Here is a 16,774-nt window from a genome sequence, read left to right on the forward strand (position 1 = left end):
TGTATTTACAATTTCATCCAATCTTAAGCAATTTCCTTCTTGGTACATGCTACTCTACGTCTAGCCAATTCTTTATTTGATCCATGTAACTTTTCTTAGGGAGTCCCTTTCCGCGATGGATTTCAATCCTACACTCTATTATTTTTCGCATGAGATCGTCATGTCGTGTTCCATTCCCTATAATTTGACCAATATAATTTTCTGCAAATTAACGGATGGATGTCAACGTTACAAAGAATTCAATCAAGGAAAGTTACGAAAACTTGTCTTTTCAAGAAGTTTAATTCCCACCTCACATCCCATTACCGGGCGTTGGAAACTAATCAAATTTATAATTGTAAACGAAAATTTGAGCACTTGTGAATGGTTATATATAATAAATGACCAATTTCATATTTTGGTTTTTAAGTGATATTGACAATGTCACACTTTTTACTACTAAGGGTTATTTTATTGTGAAGAAGTTATTTATTAACTTCAAAATATATATTTAGTAATACGTATTACGCAAAAAAACTAGAAAAATATGTCATTTAATTAACTTTGATATCCCTATACCAAACCGGATCCGGCCGGGTTATGGTCCAAATCCGGCCGGATCCGGCCGGATAGAAAATCAATCCGGTTTGCAATCCCTATAAACGAGTGTTACGTGTTCGAATCTCGCCCGGTGACTAACTTTTGATTTTTTTTATATGTTCAAGTTTATATATATAAATATATATATATATATATTTTTTTTGTTTTAAACAAGTTTAATTTAGTAAAAAAATGACCCATGTAATAAGAGAAATTGACAATAGATGGCGTTACTCTGTGACAAGTGCTGTAAGGTTAAAATCGATTGTAAATAATAATAATTGTCAGTTCACATTTTACTTTTTAAGTTTATGTAGATTACCACCTATACACCCACCACCATATTACAATAAATAGTTATAACCGAGCAAAGCTCGGTCGCCCAGGTACTTAGTTTGTATGGGAGGTATGGTAAAACAAAATGTTAATAAGTTTAAAACTTTACAGATTTGAATGATTCACGCTTAGTTTCACTAGACTCAAATCGACCGGGATATAAACCGTGATTACCGTTTATATTATTTTTATCTGCTTCGAAATATCGGAAGGTCAATAAAAGCAATATATTTATATAATGTTTTTATACAGGTAATCATGGTTTATATCCCGGTCGATTTAAGTCTGATAAGTATAAAACTTGCTTAAAACTTAATACTTATCGAGCTTAAATCGTAGGTAAGTTTTCGCAAATCTCGGTTAAAACTCCTTATAAATAGATTTTAATCTTTGTATAGAGTGATTACTACGCTTACATATTTATCTATGGTCTTGGTTAAGATAATGTTCAAGAAATAATAACTGACTGTTAAAGTGTTGCAAACATCACTATTATATAACCTTGTTAGGCACTAGCAATATAAGTAATCCGGTCATAATATAAGTAGTCCGGTCATATCATTGTAAAAATCTATGTCGACTGGCAATCACCCGACCGACCTCGACGACAGTCAAACCCAAACTCCGCCCTTTATATATATTTATCTTGTTCATAAAAATACTTGACTGTTGAGGTACTCTTTATTTTATAGCTTTTATATCCTTTTATTGTCTATGTTAGTTTTTAAGTTATTTTTCTAGTATTCCATATTTGAATACTTTAAGTATATTTGTTTATTAACATTTTAATGTCAGTTCGTGATTAAGTCTGGTGCTGAATAGTCAACTGCTTGTGTTATTATCCCACTATATCTTAAACTATCGAAGCCCTCTTCTTTAATAGGTCCTTTCTTTCCGTCTTTATGAACAAGCAGTTGGCAACGCCAGCTAAATGCGCTAAATTGCAGGGACCGGCCCGCTATCCCTTATAAGGGGTTTTGTATGGGTTTTGCATAAGGCTTAAGAGCCCTTATTCCTTGGTGGAGGGTTCTCCGATTTCACGAAATAACGCTCGATAGATGGCGTTGGCACTCGGTACGAGAGCGCCGGCAACGCGACGCGCGTTTTAATGCAGACAAGAATAATCTTGATAGTTTTCAATATAACTTCAAGCAATATTAATTTTAGTGTTATATCATATGGGCACTCTTTATTTTATTTTATATGCACAGTAGTCGTGTACAGGGTCTACTATAACCATTGCTCTTTATTCTATCTCTTTCACACAAATGGAAAATGAAATAGATAGTAAATGACTGCAGGCTATAAATAAAGAACATGCGCTTATGGCTAAATTAGCAGAATGTCACAGCATGAATTGTATAGCTTGAATTGAGTTGGCTACCCAAGAAGAGCAATTCCTAGCTGAGCAACTTTTCAAATCTCGAATTTATGAAGCTATGTTTCTGTCGCGCTGCGGTGGGCGGGAGCGGGAGCTATCTAAGTGTGAGTGCGCGCACACAGACGCGCCGTTCGTGCCGTCGACATCGCCCGCGAGCCGGACGGAATTTATCCTGCGCTGCCCGACGCAAGTTTCTATTTTTCTCCGTGAGCTTCTACGGATTATCGTCTTATCTATTGTTTAAAAACCGCAAAGGCGCGTGCCACTATGAAAAAATGGACAGGCCGCATAGGTAGCGTTTATTGAATTACTACTCTATTGAGCACGGAATAAGATTCATTATAAAAATAAAATAAAAAAATAAAAATAAAAATTATTTATTTTCAGATTCCTCCGATCCATAGATTGTTAGTTACAAGACACTTATAAAACTACATTAGTAAACTATCTTATATTACAGGTTTCATACAAATATCTATTTCTTAGGTCGTATGATATGGAGTTCGGTATAACGGCGGAGAATATCCGAATCCCACCTCTCTGCTATCATTCTCAGGATGCTGTTTGCGCTCCCCCTCATCCGCTTCACCACAGATGCCGTCTTCTTCCTCACTATAGCATAAAAGTCCTCTACAGCGGCATCGGCAAACATTCCAGAGGCGCTACAGAATCGAGGAAGCCCAAACAGCATTCTGAAAATGTTATTATATTGGATACGCAGGGTATTATAAGTCTTCAGCCTGAAACTGGCCCACAGGCCACACGTGTAAAAACTTTGACAGTAAGCTTTGAATAAAGTCAGCTTCACTTGGGCACTACAGCGTGCGAACCTGTGTGCCAGCATCCCACCTCGGACCGACAACGCTCTGCGCTCCCTCTCGATATCAAGATCGTCTTTCAGGTCCTCGGTCACAATATGCCCTAGGTATTTGAAATGTGTGACACGATTCAAAGGATATCCGTTCAACATTATTTTGGGCGTGTAGGCTGGACACTTTAATTTACCCCTAAAAATCATGAACTCGCTCGCATTATGAACTAATACAGAATTCTAACAGAATAGCTGTCTGATCTCTATTGGTGCGTCTAAGGTAGGCGACTAAACGCCCAGCTTAACTTGTGACACTGCGATCCGAAACAAAGATACGTATTCGAAGACCTCGCTTGTACTGGTAATGCGAGCGCACGGCTAGCTAGCGCCAAGGAAGCAATGTTATGTTTCTCGAAGAGCAAGTAAAAAACAGGGCCGGATTTTCACACAAATATATTTGGGTGGTTTTACGTTCTTTAATTTAAAGAGATAAAACATAACACTATTTAAATAGTAGGTACACATCTAACAGAATGGGTTTCTGTAATTACAATAATAACGAGTTTAAACAGTTGTTTGCTAATTTTAAACTTTAAACAGGCTAATTTTACATAAACAATAAAACAATGGTAAAATAGTAATAAATATTTATATCCATTTAACAATCCCGTACTACTAATGTTAAAATAGACCTATATGTTATAATTATGTACACTAAAATAGAGATATTATTTACAATAGAGTACACATTTAGTAAAACATTTATACAAATTTATATTATTATTATTTTTAAGACTGTACTAACAAAATAAGATCATTGTTATCTTGAATGAATAAATTAACATTATTATTAGTCAACAAAAAATAAAGTTATATATACTCTTCAGACTTCTAACAGACTGTATGGTTTGCTTGGAAGAGTTAGCGTGATTTGATTCTAAACGGTATGCATATTTTGTTTTATATTTATTTATTTCATACGTACAATATTGTGTAGCTATATATAACATTATTTTTTGTTGACTAATAATAATGTTAATTTATTCATTCAAGATAACAATGATCTTATTTTGTTAGTACAGTCTTAAAAATAATAATAATATAAATTTGTATAACTAAATGTTGTAGTCTATTATAAAATTATATCTTTATTTTAATGTATTATAATATATAGGTATATATTTAAAACTATTTTAACATTGTTTTCTGTGATTTTACCTACAGTCGAATAACGCTAACTCTTCAGACTTCTAACAAACTGACACTGTTTGTACGGTTTGCGTGAAAGAGTTAGCGTGATTTGACTCTAAACGATATCCATATTTTGTTTTATATTTATTTATTTTATGCATACACTATTATGTATATGTTACCTATTTTTTTGTTGACTCATAATATAAATTTGTATAAATGTTTTACTAAATGTGTACTCTATTGTAAATAATATCTCTATTTTAGTGTACATAATTATAACATATAGGTCTATTTTAACATTAGTAGTACGGGATTGTTAAATGGATATAAATATTTATTACTATTTTACCATTGTTTTATTGTTTATGTAAAATTAGCCTGTTTAAAGTTTAAAATTAGCAAACAACTGTTTAAACTCGTTATTATTGTAATTACAGAAACCCATTCTGTTAGATGTGTACCTACTATTTAAATAGTGTTATGTTTTATCTCTTTAAATTAAAGAACGTAAAACCACCCAAATATATTTGTGTGAAAATCCGGCCCTGTTTTTTACTTGCTCTTCGAGAAACATAACATTGCTTCCTTGGCGCTAGCTAGCCGTGCGCTCGCATTACCAGTGCAAGCGAGGTCTTCGAATACGTATCTTTGTTTCGGATCGCAGTGTCACAAGTTAAGCTGGTTTGAGAGCGTTTAGTCGCCTACCTTAGACGCACCAATAGAGATCAGACAGCTATTCTGTTAGAATTCTGTATTAGTTCATAATGAATCTTATTCCGTGCTCAATAGAGTAGTAATTCAATAAACGCTACCTATGCGGCCTGCCCATTTTTTCATAGTGGCACGCGCCTTTGCGGTTTTTAAACAATAGATAAGACGATAATCCGTAGAAGCTCACGGAGAAAAATAGAAACTATATCACATAATATTGTTTTTCATTTTTATGTATCTATTAATTACCATATAGGTAAAAACTGCAAAAAAGAATGATGTCCCTGCTTCGGTCGTCGTGGTAAAGTAAAGTGCAAAAATATGTATCGAAAGAATCGTCTCATAAATATGGTACTACGCTCTTATTACACTGGAATAAGATGCAACGGGACATATTTGTGAGTAAGATGTCTCGTGAGAAAATGTTTTTTCGAGATCTCAGCACGTGACAGATTCTTGAAGTACGGAGCGAATCGTTAAATAATAACCGTAGATTCGGCCTGAATTTTGGTTATCTTCAATATAGAACGGTTTCAGTTTTGTACCTGTGTAGTGTGTAAAGATAAGACATACTTTTTTTTTTAGAGTAGGTAACGAGTATTTTGCCATCAAGGAAGAACATCGGATGGTGAAAAAAAGTTGCTTCTAATGGAAAGAGAATAAGGTATCACAAAGAAATAGGTCCGGTGTCTACCCTTCTCCAATGTATATAAATTACATTACAGCCACCAATAATTACAAACTTAAAAGTTGTCAACGAAAGTTTTTTTTTTCGTATTTTTGTATCCGATCTTAACCCTGAATACAAAAATTGGTAAAATTATGGCTCTCAAACTTTGATACCTAGGTCATAAGGCAATTTGATAAGTAAACAATGTGCTAAGAAACCTCTTATTGTAAGGTTTACCCGAAGTAATAAAGTAAGAAAAACTACTAAAATAGCTCTTCGTACACGTATAGGTTTCGAAGTTTTGACAATTTAAGATCTCGTGAACTGCACAGGTTTAGTGAAAGTGTAAATGTATTGTTTATTGAAAGGAATGTACTGGAAGATATTAAGTACTTAAGTAGGAGGGACAAAAATCAAAATAAAAAATAATCGTGCCCAGTCATTTTTAATGAAGGTCGCCAAAAAATAAAAATCAAACTTAGAAATCAAAAAGACTAAGTAGTTCTTTAAAAAGGTCAAGGTTTTTTTTTATACTATGTCGGTGGCAAACAAGCATACGGCCCGCCTGATGGTAAGCAGTATCCGTAGCCTATGTACGCCTGCAACTCCAGAGGAGTTACATGCGCGTTGCCGACGCCTTCCCTCCCCTCGTTGAGCTCATTGAGAGCCCATCTTGAAGTATGGAAAATAAGTAAATTTGCGATTTTGTTAATTTTGCAATTATGTATATATATAGTTGATATACAATCTTTTTTTTTAATAAAATGTAAGGATCGTATGTAAAGAGTAAAGTAAATATAAAGGAAAAGAGAGCCCTCTTGAAGCAATTTAAGGAAACTAATTTCGAAGCCCTATCTCTATTTTGTATCCTAAACTAGCTATGTATATATGCGTGCACATCTACATATGCATCCGTATAAACATCCGTAAAAATAAAAATAATTAATAGATACAATAGCGGAATAAAATCTATCATATTGTGATTTTTCTGTAAAATATTTCAAATTAGATGAAACCAAGAACTGAATTTATTGATAACTAATCAAAAAAGGTTATATTGATTTATTCTCAACCAATTATACGCTAACAGGCCGGTACGATATTTCGAAATTCTATTTGAATTTATTTTTCTGGAATTTAGCGTCCATCACTAGTAGTATTTAATATAATAAATAATAAAATATCTTTATTTCGAAGATCAGGCTTCATACTTGTTAGTATTATGTGAAAACAAAACAAACAAACTTAAAACTAAAGGATAGTGTTATAGGCACATTTAACATTGCTTAATTAATCCCTCAATATGGGCTAGTTGCTACCCCTTTAATTTGCCCAATCCAATGAGCGAGAATTGGGCTATCATATTTGTTAGCAATAGCATTCAGAATACTGTTGGGACTGCTTCTAACTCGACCTAGCAGAGATACTATTTTCTTGCGCATGATTGCCGGAAAACAGTCTGTTCTAGCTTCGCAAAACATGCCAGATGCACTACATCTACTAGGTAAGCCCAACAGCATTCTGAATGCATTGTTGTACTGCACTTTTAGTGCATTAAAGGCTCGCTTCGTATAGTTAACCCACAGGCTGCTCGAGTAAAAGGATTGGCAATATGCTCTAAAGAGCGTTACCTTGACATTACTGGAGCATCGAGCAAACCTGCGGGCCAACATATTTCCCCGAACCGCCAATGCCCTGCGTTCTCGTTCAATATCCTGGTCATCCTTGAGATCATTGGTGATATTTAAACTTGTCCACATATGCCAGAGTCATGCCATTAAGTATAACAGGTTGTGTGTGGCAAAGCTTGATTTTTCTTGCCTTAAAAACCATGACTTCACTTTTCTTAGTGTTGTATTCGAGTCCATGCGATTTGGCAAACATCTCGCAAATATACAGGAACCTAGCAAGCGCGTTTAAGTCGATAAAAAACGAAATATCGTGCAAATTCATGGGGAGACCTCGTGGAAATAAAAACTTAACAGTAGCTATACAAGAAGCAATTATAAATGGCTATAGAAATGGCTTCAGACAATCGACGCAGGCTAAGCAATTTCAACAGTCTACTATATCGAAGGTTTTGAAACGGGAAAAAGCTCACGGAGGTGTCAAAAGGCCCAACAGACCTGGTCGCCCACGCTGCACATCAAGTTTGGTAGACCGCAACATTTTGCGAATAGCAAGACACAATCTACGACTCACGGCGAGCGACATTATACGGGAAATATCGTGTGGAAATTCAGTTTCTGTGTCCGTACGTACTGTAAGAAATCACCTGATGGATGGTGGACTTCGTGCTCGTCGTCCTGCAAAGAAACCACTGATTTCCAAGAAAAATCGAGCTGCTAGAAATACATATGCGAAAGAACATCTTTCTTGGACTGCGGAAATGTGGGAAAAGGTAATCTGGAGCGACGAATCCAAGTTTTTACTGTTCGGAACAGATGGAATTATCTACGTACGACGTCCCGACAATGCTGGCTATGACCCCAAGTATCAGCTCCCTACAGTCAAACACGGCGGCGGCTCCCTTATCGTGTGGGGCTGTTTCAGTGCAAGTGGAGTTGGTCCTTTACATCGAATAAACGGCATTATGACGAAGGAAGTTTATGAAGGAATATTACAAGATGTTTTTCTTACCTGGGCTCGCCAAAAATTCGGCAGAGCGTTTATGTTTCAGCAAGATGTGGCATAGAGTGAGGGTTTTGGAATGGTCCAGCCTAAGTCCGGACTTGAATCCTATAGAAAACCTATGAAAGGAGCTAGATCGTCGTGTGAGTGTAAGAAATGTCAACGAAAGATTTGAACAAATAAAGGAAGAGTGGGAACGCATTCCAAGTTCTTTCCTCGCGAAGTTGATTGCATCACTGCCCCGAAGATGCCAAGGTTCTTGATGCAAAGGGTTTCAGTACCAAGTACTAATCTAATATTTTGATTTTCAGTGCGGAATCTGTAATTTCTGTTTTCTTTATTAATAAACCACTTTTACCTATATTTAGAGTATTAATTATTTTATGCACTTTTTAATAAACTTGTACAAAACGAGTTTCTTATATGGTGTCATACAAATGTAGTATATGATTTTACTCTCCATCTAAAGGATTTTCACATGATAATCGTTTAGGCAGCCTTAGTCGTTCTCATGAAAAAAAAATACTTAAAAAAACACAAATATGATAGATTACTTTCCGCTACTGTACAATAGTACTCAGAGCTTCGATGACCGCAAGAGGTCTGGAAGACCACGCACCGTTCGGACCCCAGCTCTAATAAAGGCAGTGAAGGCGAGAATTGCAAAAAACCCCGTCCAGAAGCAAAAGTTGTTGGCAATATAGATGTCTGTGAAGAGAAGCTCCCTAAAAAAAGTTATCAATGAAGACCTTGAACTAAACGCTTACCACAGACAAAAAGGTCATTTGCTTAATGGACGATTAAAGACTATGAGGCTAGAGAGAAGTCGCGTGCTATTAAAGCGGTACGCACAAAATGGCTACCAAAAAATACTATTTACAGATGAAAAAAAATTTACCATTGAAGTAACCGCCAGAATGACAGAGTGTATGCAAAAAACAGTCAAGAGGCGATTGCGGCTGTTCCGAGAGTGCAACGAGGCCATCATCCCTCTTATGTGATGATTTGGCTGGGTGTGTCATACTCAGGGCTAAGTCAGGTTCATTTCTGTGAAAAAAGTGTGAAAACTGCGGCCTAAGTTTACCAGGAAACCGTTCTCGAACCAACAGTGAAGCTCTTAAGCCACACCCTATATCAAAACCAGCCAGGGGTCTTTCAACAGGACCCAGCTCCTGCACATAAGGCAAAAACAACTCAAGCCTGGTTTGGTTTCGAAGGAACAAAATTGACTTTATTGCCCACGAAGACTGGCCGTCCTCCAGCCCGGACCTTAACCCCCTGGATTATGCCATATGGCAGGTTATTGAGAAGAAAGCCTGTGCTAAACCCCACACAAATCTTGACGCCCTCCTCCCTCAAGCGGGCCATAGTTAAGACAGTGACGGAATTACACATGACAATCGTGCGTGCCGCTATTGATGACTGGCCTCGTCGCTTGAGGGCCAGTGTCAAGGCCAGAGGAGGCCATTTTGAATAATATTGTCATATGTAATTCCTGATTTTGCGTACTTCATTTTAATATATAGTTTATTCAACTTTCGTTCGTATATTTTATGTAGATAAAGATTATTGCAGTAACAGAATTTAAAAAAAAAACGCATATTTGTCGCAAAAAATTAATAAATAGTACATACAGAAAGCAGCAGCAAACATGATTGACTAATCGTTTTGACTGAGCAACTTGATTCGACTTAACAGTCAACCACCCTATAAGCATTAATTACAGCACAGTAGTAGCAATAAGTATACAGCTTTTGAGAACTATTATAATATACCATGTAGAACTATTGTTTACATTCAAACTCTTAAGTGCGACAATGGGCTCGGGACTCCGCTTTTGCCGCGAGTCTGGTGACTGCACAGCGCTGTTTTTCTGCCCGTACCTCTCTTTGCTTATATAAAAACTAAAATTACTTACTAGCTTTAGGGAGAATACATGCCTTCATAGCCTGCGTTCACATTAAAGTACGTGCTCATTTAAATTTTATATAGGTATAAATTACTTGTTCACATATCTTTGTCTAGCAATGGGGCCGGTCCGGCGGATCCGGTAATCCGGCCGGATCCGGCACTTTTCAGGAGCTACCGGATCTGGTAAAAATCACCGGATCCGGACCGGATCCGGTAAAATAACAAAACGCCTAAATACAGCACGCGCTGTGCGTTTCAGATGAGGAAAAGACAACGGATACGAGGTATGAAGTTGAACAGAACAAAAAACGAATCAAAAAGTTCGAAATTTAGTAAGATAAAAATATATTTATTATGACGATGACTGGGAACAGAAGAGGATTTCTTCTTCTTTCATGTTGGTGGCACGATATGACGATTACATAAATACTGTAATAGAAGGAAAAATGAAAGGATGGAGATGCCATGGAAGGCATTTGTAATTTATGCTAAAGAGAAGGTTAATGTCGTGTCATAATGTTTTGATAGGAGATTAAAAGTAAATATCAATATGTGTGAATGAAGAATATATGATAATATTGATAATCTTTAGTTTTCTCCAATATATGTATATATATGATAAAATATAGATTCATTTCTATTCAAATTTAAGAGAGAATCTTTTGTCTTTACAATTTCATCCAATCTTATGCAATTTCCTTCATCTCCTGGTACATGCTACTCTACGTCTAGCCAATTCTTTATTTGATCTATGTAACTTTTCTTAGGGAGTCCCTTTCCGCGATGGTTTTCAATCCTACATTCTATTATTTTTCGCGTGAGATCGTCGTGTCGTGTGTTGTTCCCTATAATTTGACCAATATACTATTCTATAAATTAAAAAAAAGTACAATTTTTTTAAGTCATACAGTCTACTACTTTTTCGGACAAAAAAATTAGAGCAAGATAATACGAGAGCGCATTTAATATCATAATTGGTTAAAAGTAAAATATCTTCGTTAAAATTAATAAATAATAGTAAGCGTAGGAGTTGAAAATAGAGTTCCGGTTGTTCTTGTTTGCCGCGATATCTATTGTCGAGTAGCAGTACTGAGAGTTCCGCTACTCGATGCTAGATGTCGACTACGAAAATAATAAGCGTTTTGGTACCAAAACTGATGTATGGAGTGAGCACTCTATGTACTTCTTATTTCTCTATGCTAGAATGGATGTCAACGTTAGAGTTGGGGTTCACAACCACACTGATTTATACCTTGTGATATTAGCAAGTTTGAGCATCTTTGTACCCCACTCTCCCCTACTAGCCGCACATTTCTTATTGCCTCCCGGAACAGAAATGCTTCGAATTACTCAAGGAACATATATGATGAAGCTCATAGCTTAATTTAAAAAAAATGGATAATGTATGAGAGCGATGCATAACTGCCTCCACTATATTCCACATGGTATGTTTAAAATAAATAAATAAAAGTGTGTAAAAAAAGGAAAACTTTGTACTGCCGACTTTATGATGTCACATTAACTACCCCAGCCATTTTTACGCTTGTCATCTCATATATTTGTGTTCAGGACATCAAACTGAATGCATTGATATAATTTTCACCCATATCCGAGATGATATGAACGGAAATTAACCTAAACCCTGATTTGCCAACCTACTATATTTTTTTGATGAGTTTTTTTTAATGTATTTTTATACCACTTTTTTGTGTTTTGCGCAAAATTTGCCAAGTTAGGCTGCGGCCGAAGAGCAGTTGATCAGGTAGAGTTTTATCTTCGTAGCTTAGAATATCTCATAACAACACATAATACATATTATTTATTTTTAACAGTGTATTTTACGTAACAAATATTTATTTTTCTACGCGTCAACAGGTTAGTTAGTTAACTAAATCAACACTACAATGTTGTAAAAAAAACTCCCTGTATATTAAATTACGTCAATTTTGGCTCAACGGCATGAAACGTACAGGTCCCCTGCTAAATTTAATAACCAAATTATAGTTGTTAGCTTTGTAGCTGGCCCCCAACAGCTTATCCTCTGTCTATTGCTAACTAAAACCGCGCGTGCCACTACCTGCCAAAAAAAGGGTCGTATAATTTTAATAGGCGCTTGAGCGCGGGCTAGTCCAAAGCTCAAAAAACCAGTGTAGGTGCGCTCTCCGATAACGCGCCTTTGTTCAGCATATCGAGGACACATTTTAGACTGGTTCGGTAGCGTTCGATTCGCCGGCTCTCAGTACCCGTATAGGGACCACACAAGAAATCAAAAATTATTTTTCCAATTGTTCATTTTGAATCTTATTTCAGTTACCATAGGAGTTCTCATTAAATAACCGCTTAAAGTTACCCGGCCCTTTTTTTGCAGGTAAGTGGCACGAGCGGTTTTAGCTAACAATAGCCAAAGGATACGCCGTTGGGGGCCAGCTACAAAGCTAACAACTAAACCTTGAATGATCTCCCACTAGAGCATAGAGAAATAAGAAGTAAGTATAGAGTGCTCACTCAATCTTGATTTTCTTACTAAATAATATTCTGCCTTGCTAAAAATAAATGCAGTTATGGCAGTTGAAATGAAAACACATGCAATTGTTTAATGCACTTCCCGAAATTGGGACTGATTTCGGACCTGTTAATCGTTTTCCGTTTTACGGAATATCTGCACATCATTAATAAGATAAAGAGATAAAGATAGTTTACAGTACATATGGGGCTACTTTATAGCACTAGTGCGAGAAGTAGCATATTATGTTACTGTGTCGAACATTTAAAGGGCCATATGTACTGTAAAACGTTGTACGATACATGTGCGAATAGGTAATTCGCAACTCGTGTCGATTTAAAACACTCCCTTCGGTCGTGTTTTAATTTATCGCCACTCGTTTCGAATTTCCTATTTTTCGCACTTGTATCGTAATGTACTATTATTATTCAAGTAGGCATATTACAATGCGCTTATGAACGTCAAATAAAGCTACACCGGCTATAATATTTGAATTGACAAAAAAATGTTCAATGTTTAATATAAACCATTTTTTTACGTTTCTAATATTGTAAAAGATGTGCTGATATTTGGTGAATTGGAAAAATACTCTTGCTCGGGCCCGAAATCGTGTCTGATATCAGGCCTGATAAAGTATGGATGTATGTATTGTTCTCTTTGAATAAGTTGTTTATTTAAACGATTTTTCTCATGCAACTACTACATTTATGATAAGCAGGGCAGTATTAAGTTCTATGGCAGATAAAATAAAACACATTGCTAGTTTAAATCTTGCTTTAAACATAATACTTTTTCTATTGCATCATCTTCCTGGCGCATTAAGCCAGATGAGTAAAGCGGGGAAACAGAAATAAAGGATTACATTAAAACGGGTAGGACATAATCTTGGAAAAGGATCAGGAAAGGGTAAACTAAAATAACATAATACTTATTAGCGAGCACTCTATACTTACTTATTTCTCTATGTAATTTAGCAGCCTTCAGAGTATTTTAGCATGGTAAGACTAAAGTGAACTATGGAGTCATTCTTAACTTTAATATTAAAGTCATACTCATCCTCATTAACTTAATTCATAAAATAAATAATAACTATAAAAAAACCAACATCTTCATTGACGAATAACAATCAATATCCAGGTAATACAATAAGTCCATAGAACAATCAATATCCATAGAGCACGTAGCTATAGTGCATGAGTATGTTGTTCATATCATCAGTCCAGTTGTAAAATGTGTAAATAATTGACACTTTTCCAGATTCTCTGGAGTGAAACATGTTCTACATTGACTATAAATCTGCTTGTGACTCGAAAAAGATCTTTCTACAGCGACTGAAGTTAAAGTAGCATGTTTTAGAAGCTCCCCAAAAGTTGTTAGCTTGCCATCATTAGTATTTCATTAATATCCAGGTTCCTTTCAAGAACTTTTTCTAATTTATCTTTGTGTGGGCCAATCCATCATAAAAATGGTGTAATGTTGTCTATTAGTTGAAATGCTTGCTTTATTGGAATACTAGTTGTAATTTTATAATAGATTCAACAATAACTTGATATATTTTTTTAATAACACTAAGCTTGTTTAGCATGTACATATCCAGCAATGCGGTTTGAGCATTTACTATTACAATGGCTTCTTTTCTTGGATATTGATTATATTTTTGAAATATTAAATTTAATTAGATATATTTTAACAGTAATACATGTGAGTAGTCAGAATACTTTAATACAATCCGGACATCAATAAGGATGTATGCCTTTCATTTTAATATTAACAATGACTCCATAGCTCACTTCGGTCTTAACATGCTAAAAATACTCCGAAGCCTGGTAATTAGTGAGTTTCTCTAATTCTTCTTTCCTAGTGTATTTACTTTAATGCACAAAATACAATATATAATGCACAAATGGCGGACTTAATGCCTCATAGCATTCTCTACCAGTCCACCATGGGGCTAAACAGAGACATGTAATAAAGAGTTATGATTGTCATCCAATGAAATATTTCAGAGATAAATGACCAGTAGCAGACCTGGCAATTTTTAATAGAATACCAGACCAGAGAAACTAGCAACTAACCCTGAACAAAATTTTGTTTCAGCATCCCCCTCAAGACAAAGATGTACTCTAATTAAAATTGTCAAGTGAAGGCTAAAAATAGTATATAGAATACAGATACCTCCATGCATGCGTCGTCCCCTACTGCCCAACGTTGCTTTGGGGCTAGGCAGGGCAGTTCCGTGTCGTGGGAATCGCGCTCGCGCTGGAACACGTAGTGCACGCCGGCATCGTCCTGGGACTGGGAGCGGGCCTGCGCGCTGCGCGCGCTCTGCAATCCTGCTTCGCCAGTCTCTTCCTCGGCTCCCGACCCCGGCCACTTCATTGGGCTACCGTGGGGCTCAAGCATTCAGTTTCACTTGTATTTTTTACAGTCGTAAACACGAAGTTTTCGTGAAATTTCTCCGCTTTCCGATAAATCGACAAAGTTGCTCTAGTTCAACACAATCAGTAGTGCAGTGGACGATTTACATGATCATAAAACACTGATTATAACGATCGTAGTTCGCGTTTGTAACCATTGATTATCGTTTATTAGGCAGCCTTTTTGTCTTTATGAATGACAGCTAGCAAAATCGAAACTACGATGACAGCCGCTGCTAGGGCCGACCAAAATATTGCAGGCGCTTCTGGTATCACTGACGGATCCAAACACAAAGGCAACGGAATAAATCGATGATAAGGCTAAACATTTTCGTATCGTTTAGACTATGAACGGAAACTATCGTATTTACTAGATTCTGAAATATACTATGTCGGCGTCAAAAAACTCAATCAAGTAAACACTCAAAACATAAACACTATTCACACAGATTCTAAACAAAAGGGCCACAAATATAATAACTATATATACACGGGACTATTTACAATATTAAATTTTAAAAAATACCGAACTTATGCCATTGGATACTATCAATAATTTCCGATTCAGAAAAGACGACCAACATCCTTCCCTTCACTGCTTATCCGCCATATCGGTAGGGGCGGGCAGATGCGATGCGCGCGCAACGCGCAAAGCTATATAAACATAACATTGCCTTGTATACACATGCTTGAGTACGTTTCGTTCCGTACACTCAACAGTAGAATTTTCAGAACCATTAATCTGTTCAGTATTAAAAATATACAGATACATTCATATACAATATTTATGTTTTTCAATTAAGTACCGTAAAATGGGGTGAGTAGGGATTACGAGGGCAGTTGGGTTATGAATGGGGTGAGGAGGGAAGACAAAGAGATGAGTTGGTTTTTAAAGGCTACTGCTACGTAAATTATATTATATTCTAATAACAAATCGAGACTATCATTTATTTTATTTTTTTCTTTTATTAAGAAACAAACGGTCGTTTACAATATGCGGTATTATTAATTATTGCATTTTAAAGCTAGACCTACGGTTTCCTTAATTAAATATAAGAGTGCTAGATTTTAAACAGTTTTTTTTTGCTACAGAGCATCTGAGTTTTATATAAGTATATATAGTTACTGAACAATTATAATAAATTCTAAGCTTACTTAAATACCTGCAGAGTTAAGTACTACAATTATATACGCCATACACTATCATAATGTACATAATCCCAAAGTGTCGATCCAACAATTAAAAAAAAAACTCACCTGAGCAGGAAATCCCTCCTCACTCCTACCACGGGGTGAGCTGGGATTTCCTACTACTCCGTATTTATCTTTAAAGTTATGAAATGGAACTACACAAAATCATACAAAAACTCGAATTCAAACGACCGGAACATTTATTATGTATAAAAAGTTTGCCACGTGTAAAAATAAAGATTTATGAGGTTTGAATGTCAGTTAGTCCTACTCGCCCCATTTTACGGTAGATCAAAGGCGCTCTTTAAGTATTCTAAAATCATATTGTACAATGATATAATCTACCCCAAAGAGTAAAGAAAGTATATTAGCCATATAGGTTTAGGTCATGGAGATATAAAGTGGAGCACGTTCTAACTTCTTTTGTCATACTAAATTG

The 16,774-nt window shown here is 35.9% G+C and overlaps 1 protein-coding gene across 3 annotated transcripts in view; it reads right to left on the reverse strand.

Moving 5' to 3' along the window:
- Positions 1-15,909, reverse strand: part of LOC133528258 (maternal protein pumilio) — a 476,367-nt gene extending 460,458 nt beyond the window's left edge. For 2 of the 3 annotated variants that reach the window (XM_061865583.1, XM_061865566.1), the window contains exon 1: positions 14,903-15,909. In XM_061865583.1, the coding sequence (XP_061721567.1) occupies positions 14,903-15,130 (228 nt within the window). In that variant the 5' untranslated portion in view covers positions 15,131-15,909. The remainder of the gene's footprint in view (positions 1-14,902) is intronic. The other variant, XM_061865575.1, reaches the window with a different exon arrangement.
- Positions 15,910-16,774: the final 865 nt, after the last annotated feature.

This window comes from Cydia pomonella, chromosome 1 (genome assembly GCF_033807575.1).
Source record: "Cydia pomonella isolate Wapato2018A chromosome 1, ilCydPomo1, whole genome shotgun sequence".
NCBI lineage: Eukaryota > Metazoa > Arthropoda > Insecta > Lepidoptera > Tortricidae > Cydia > Cydia pomonella.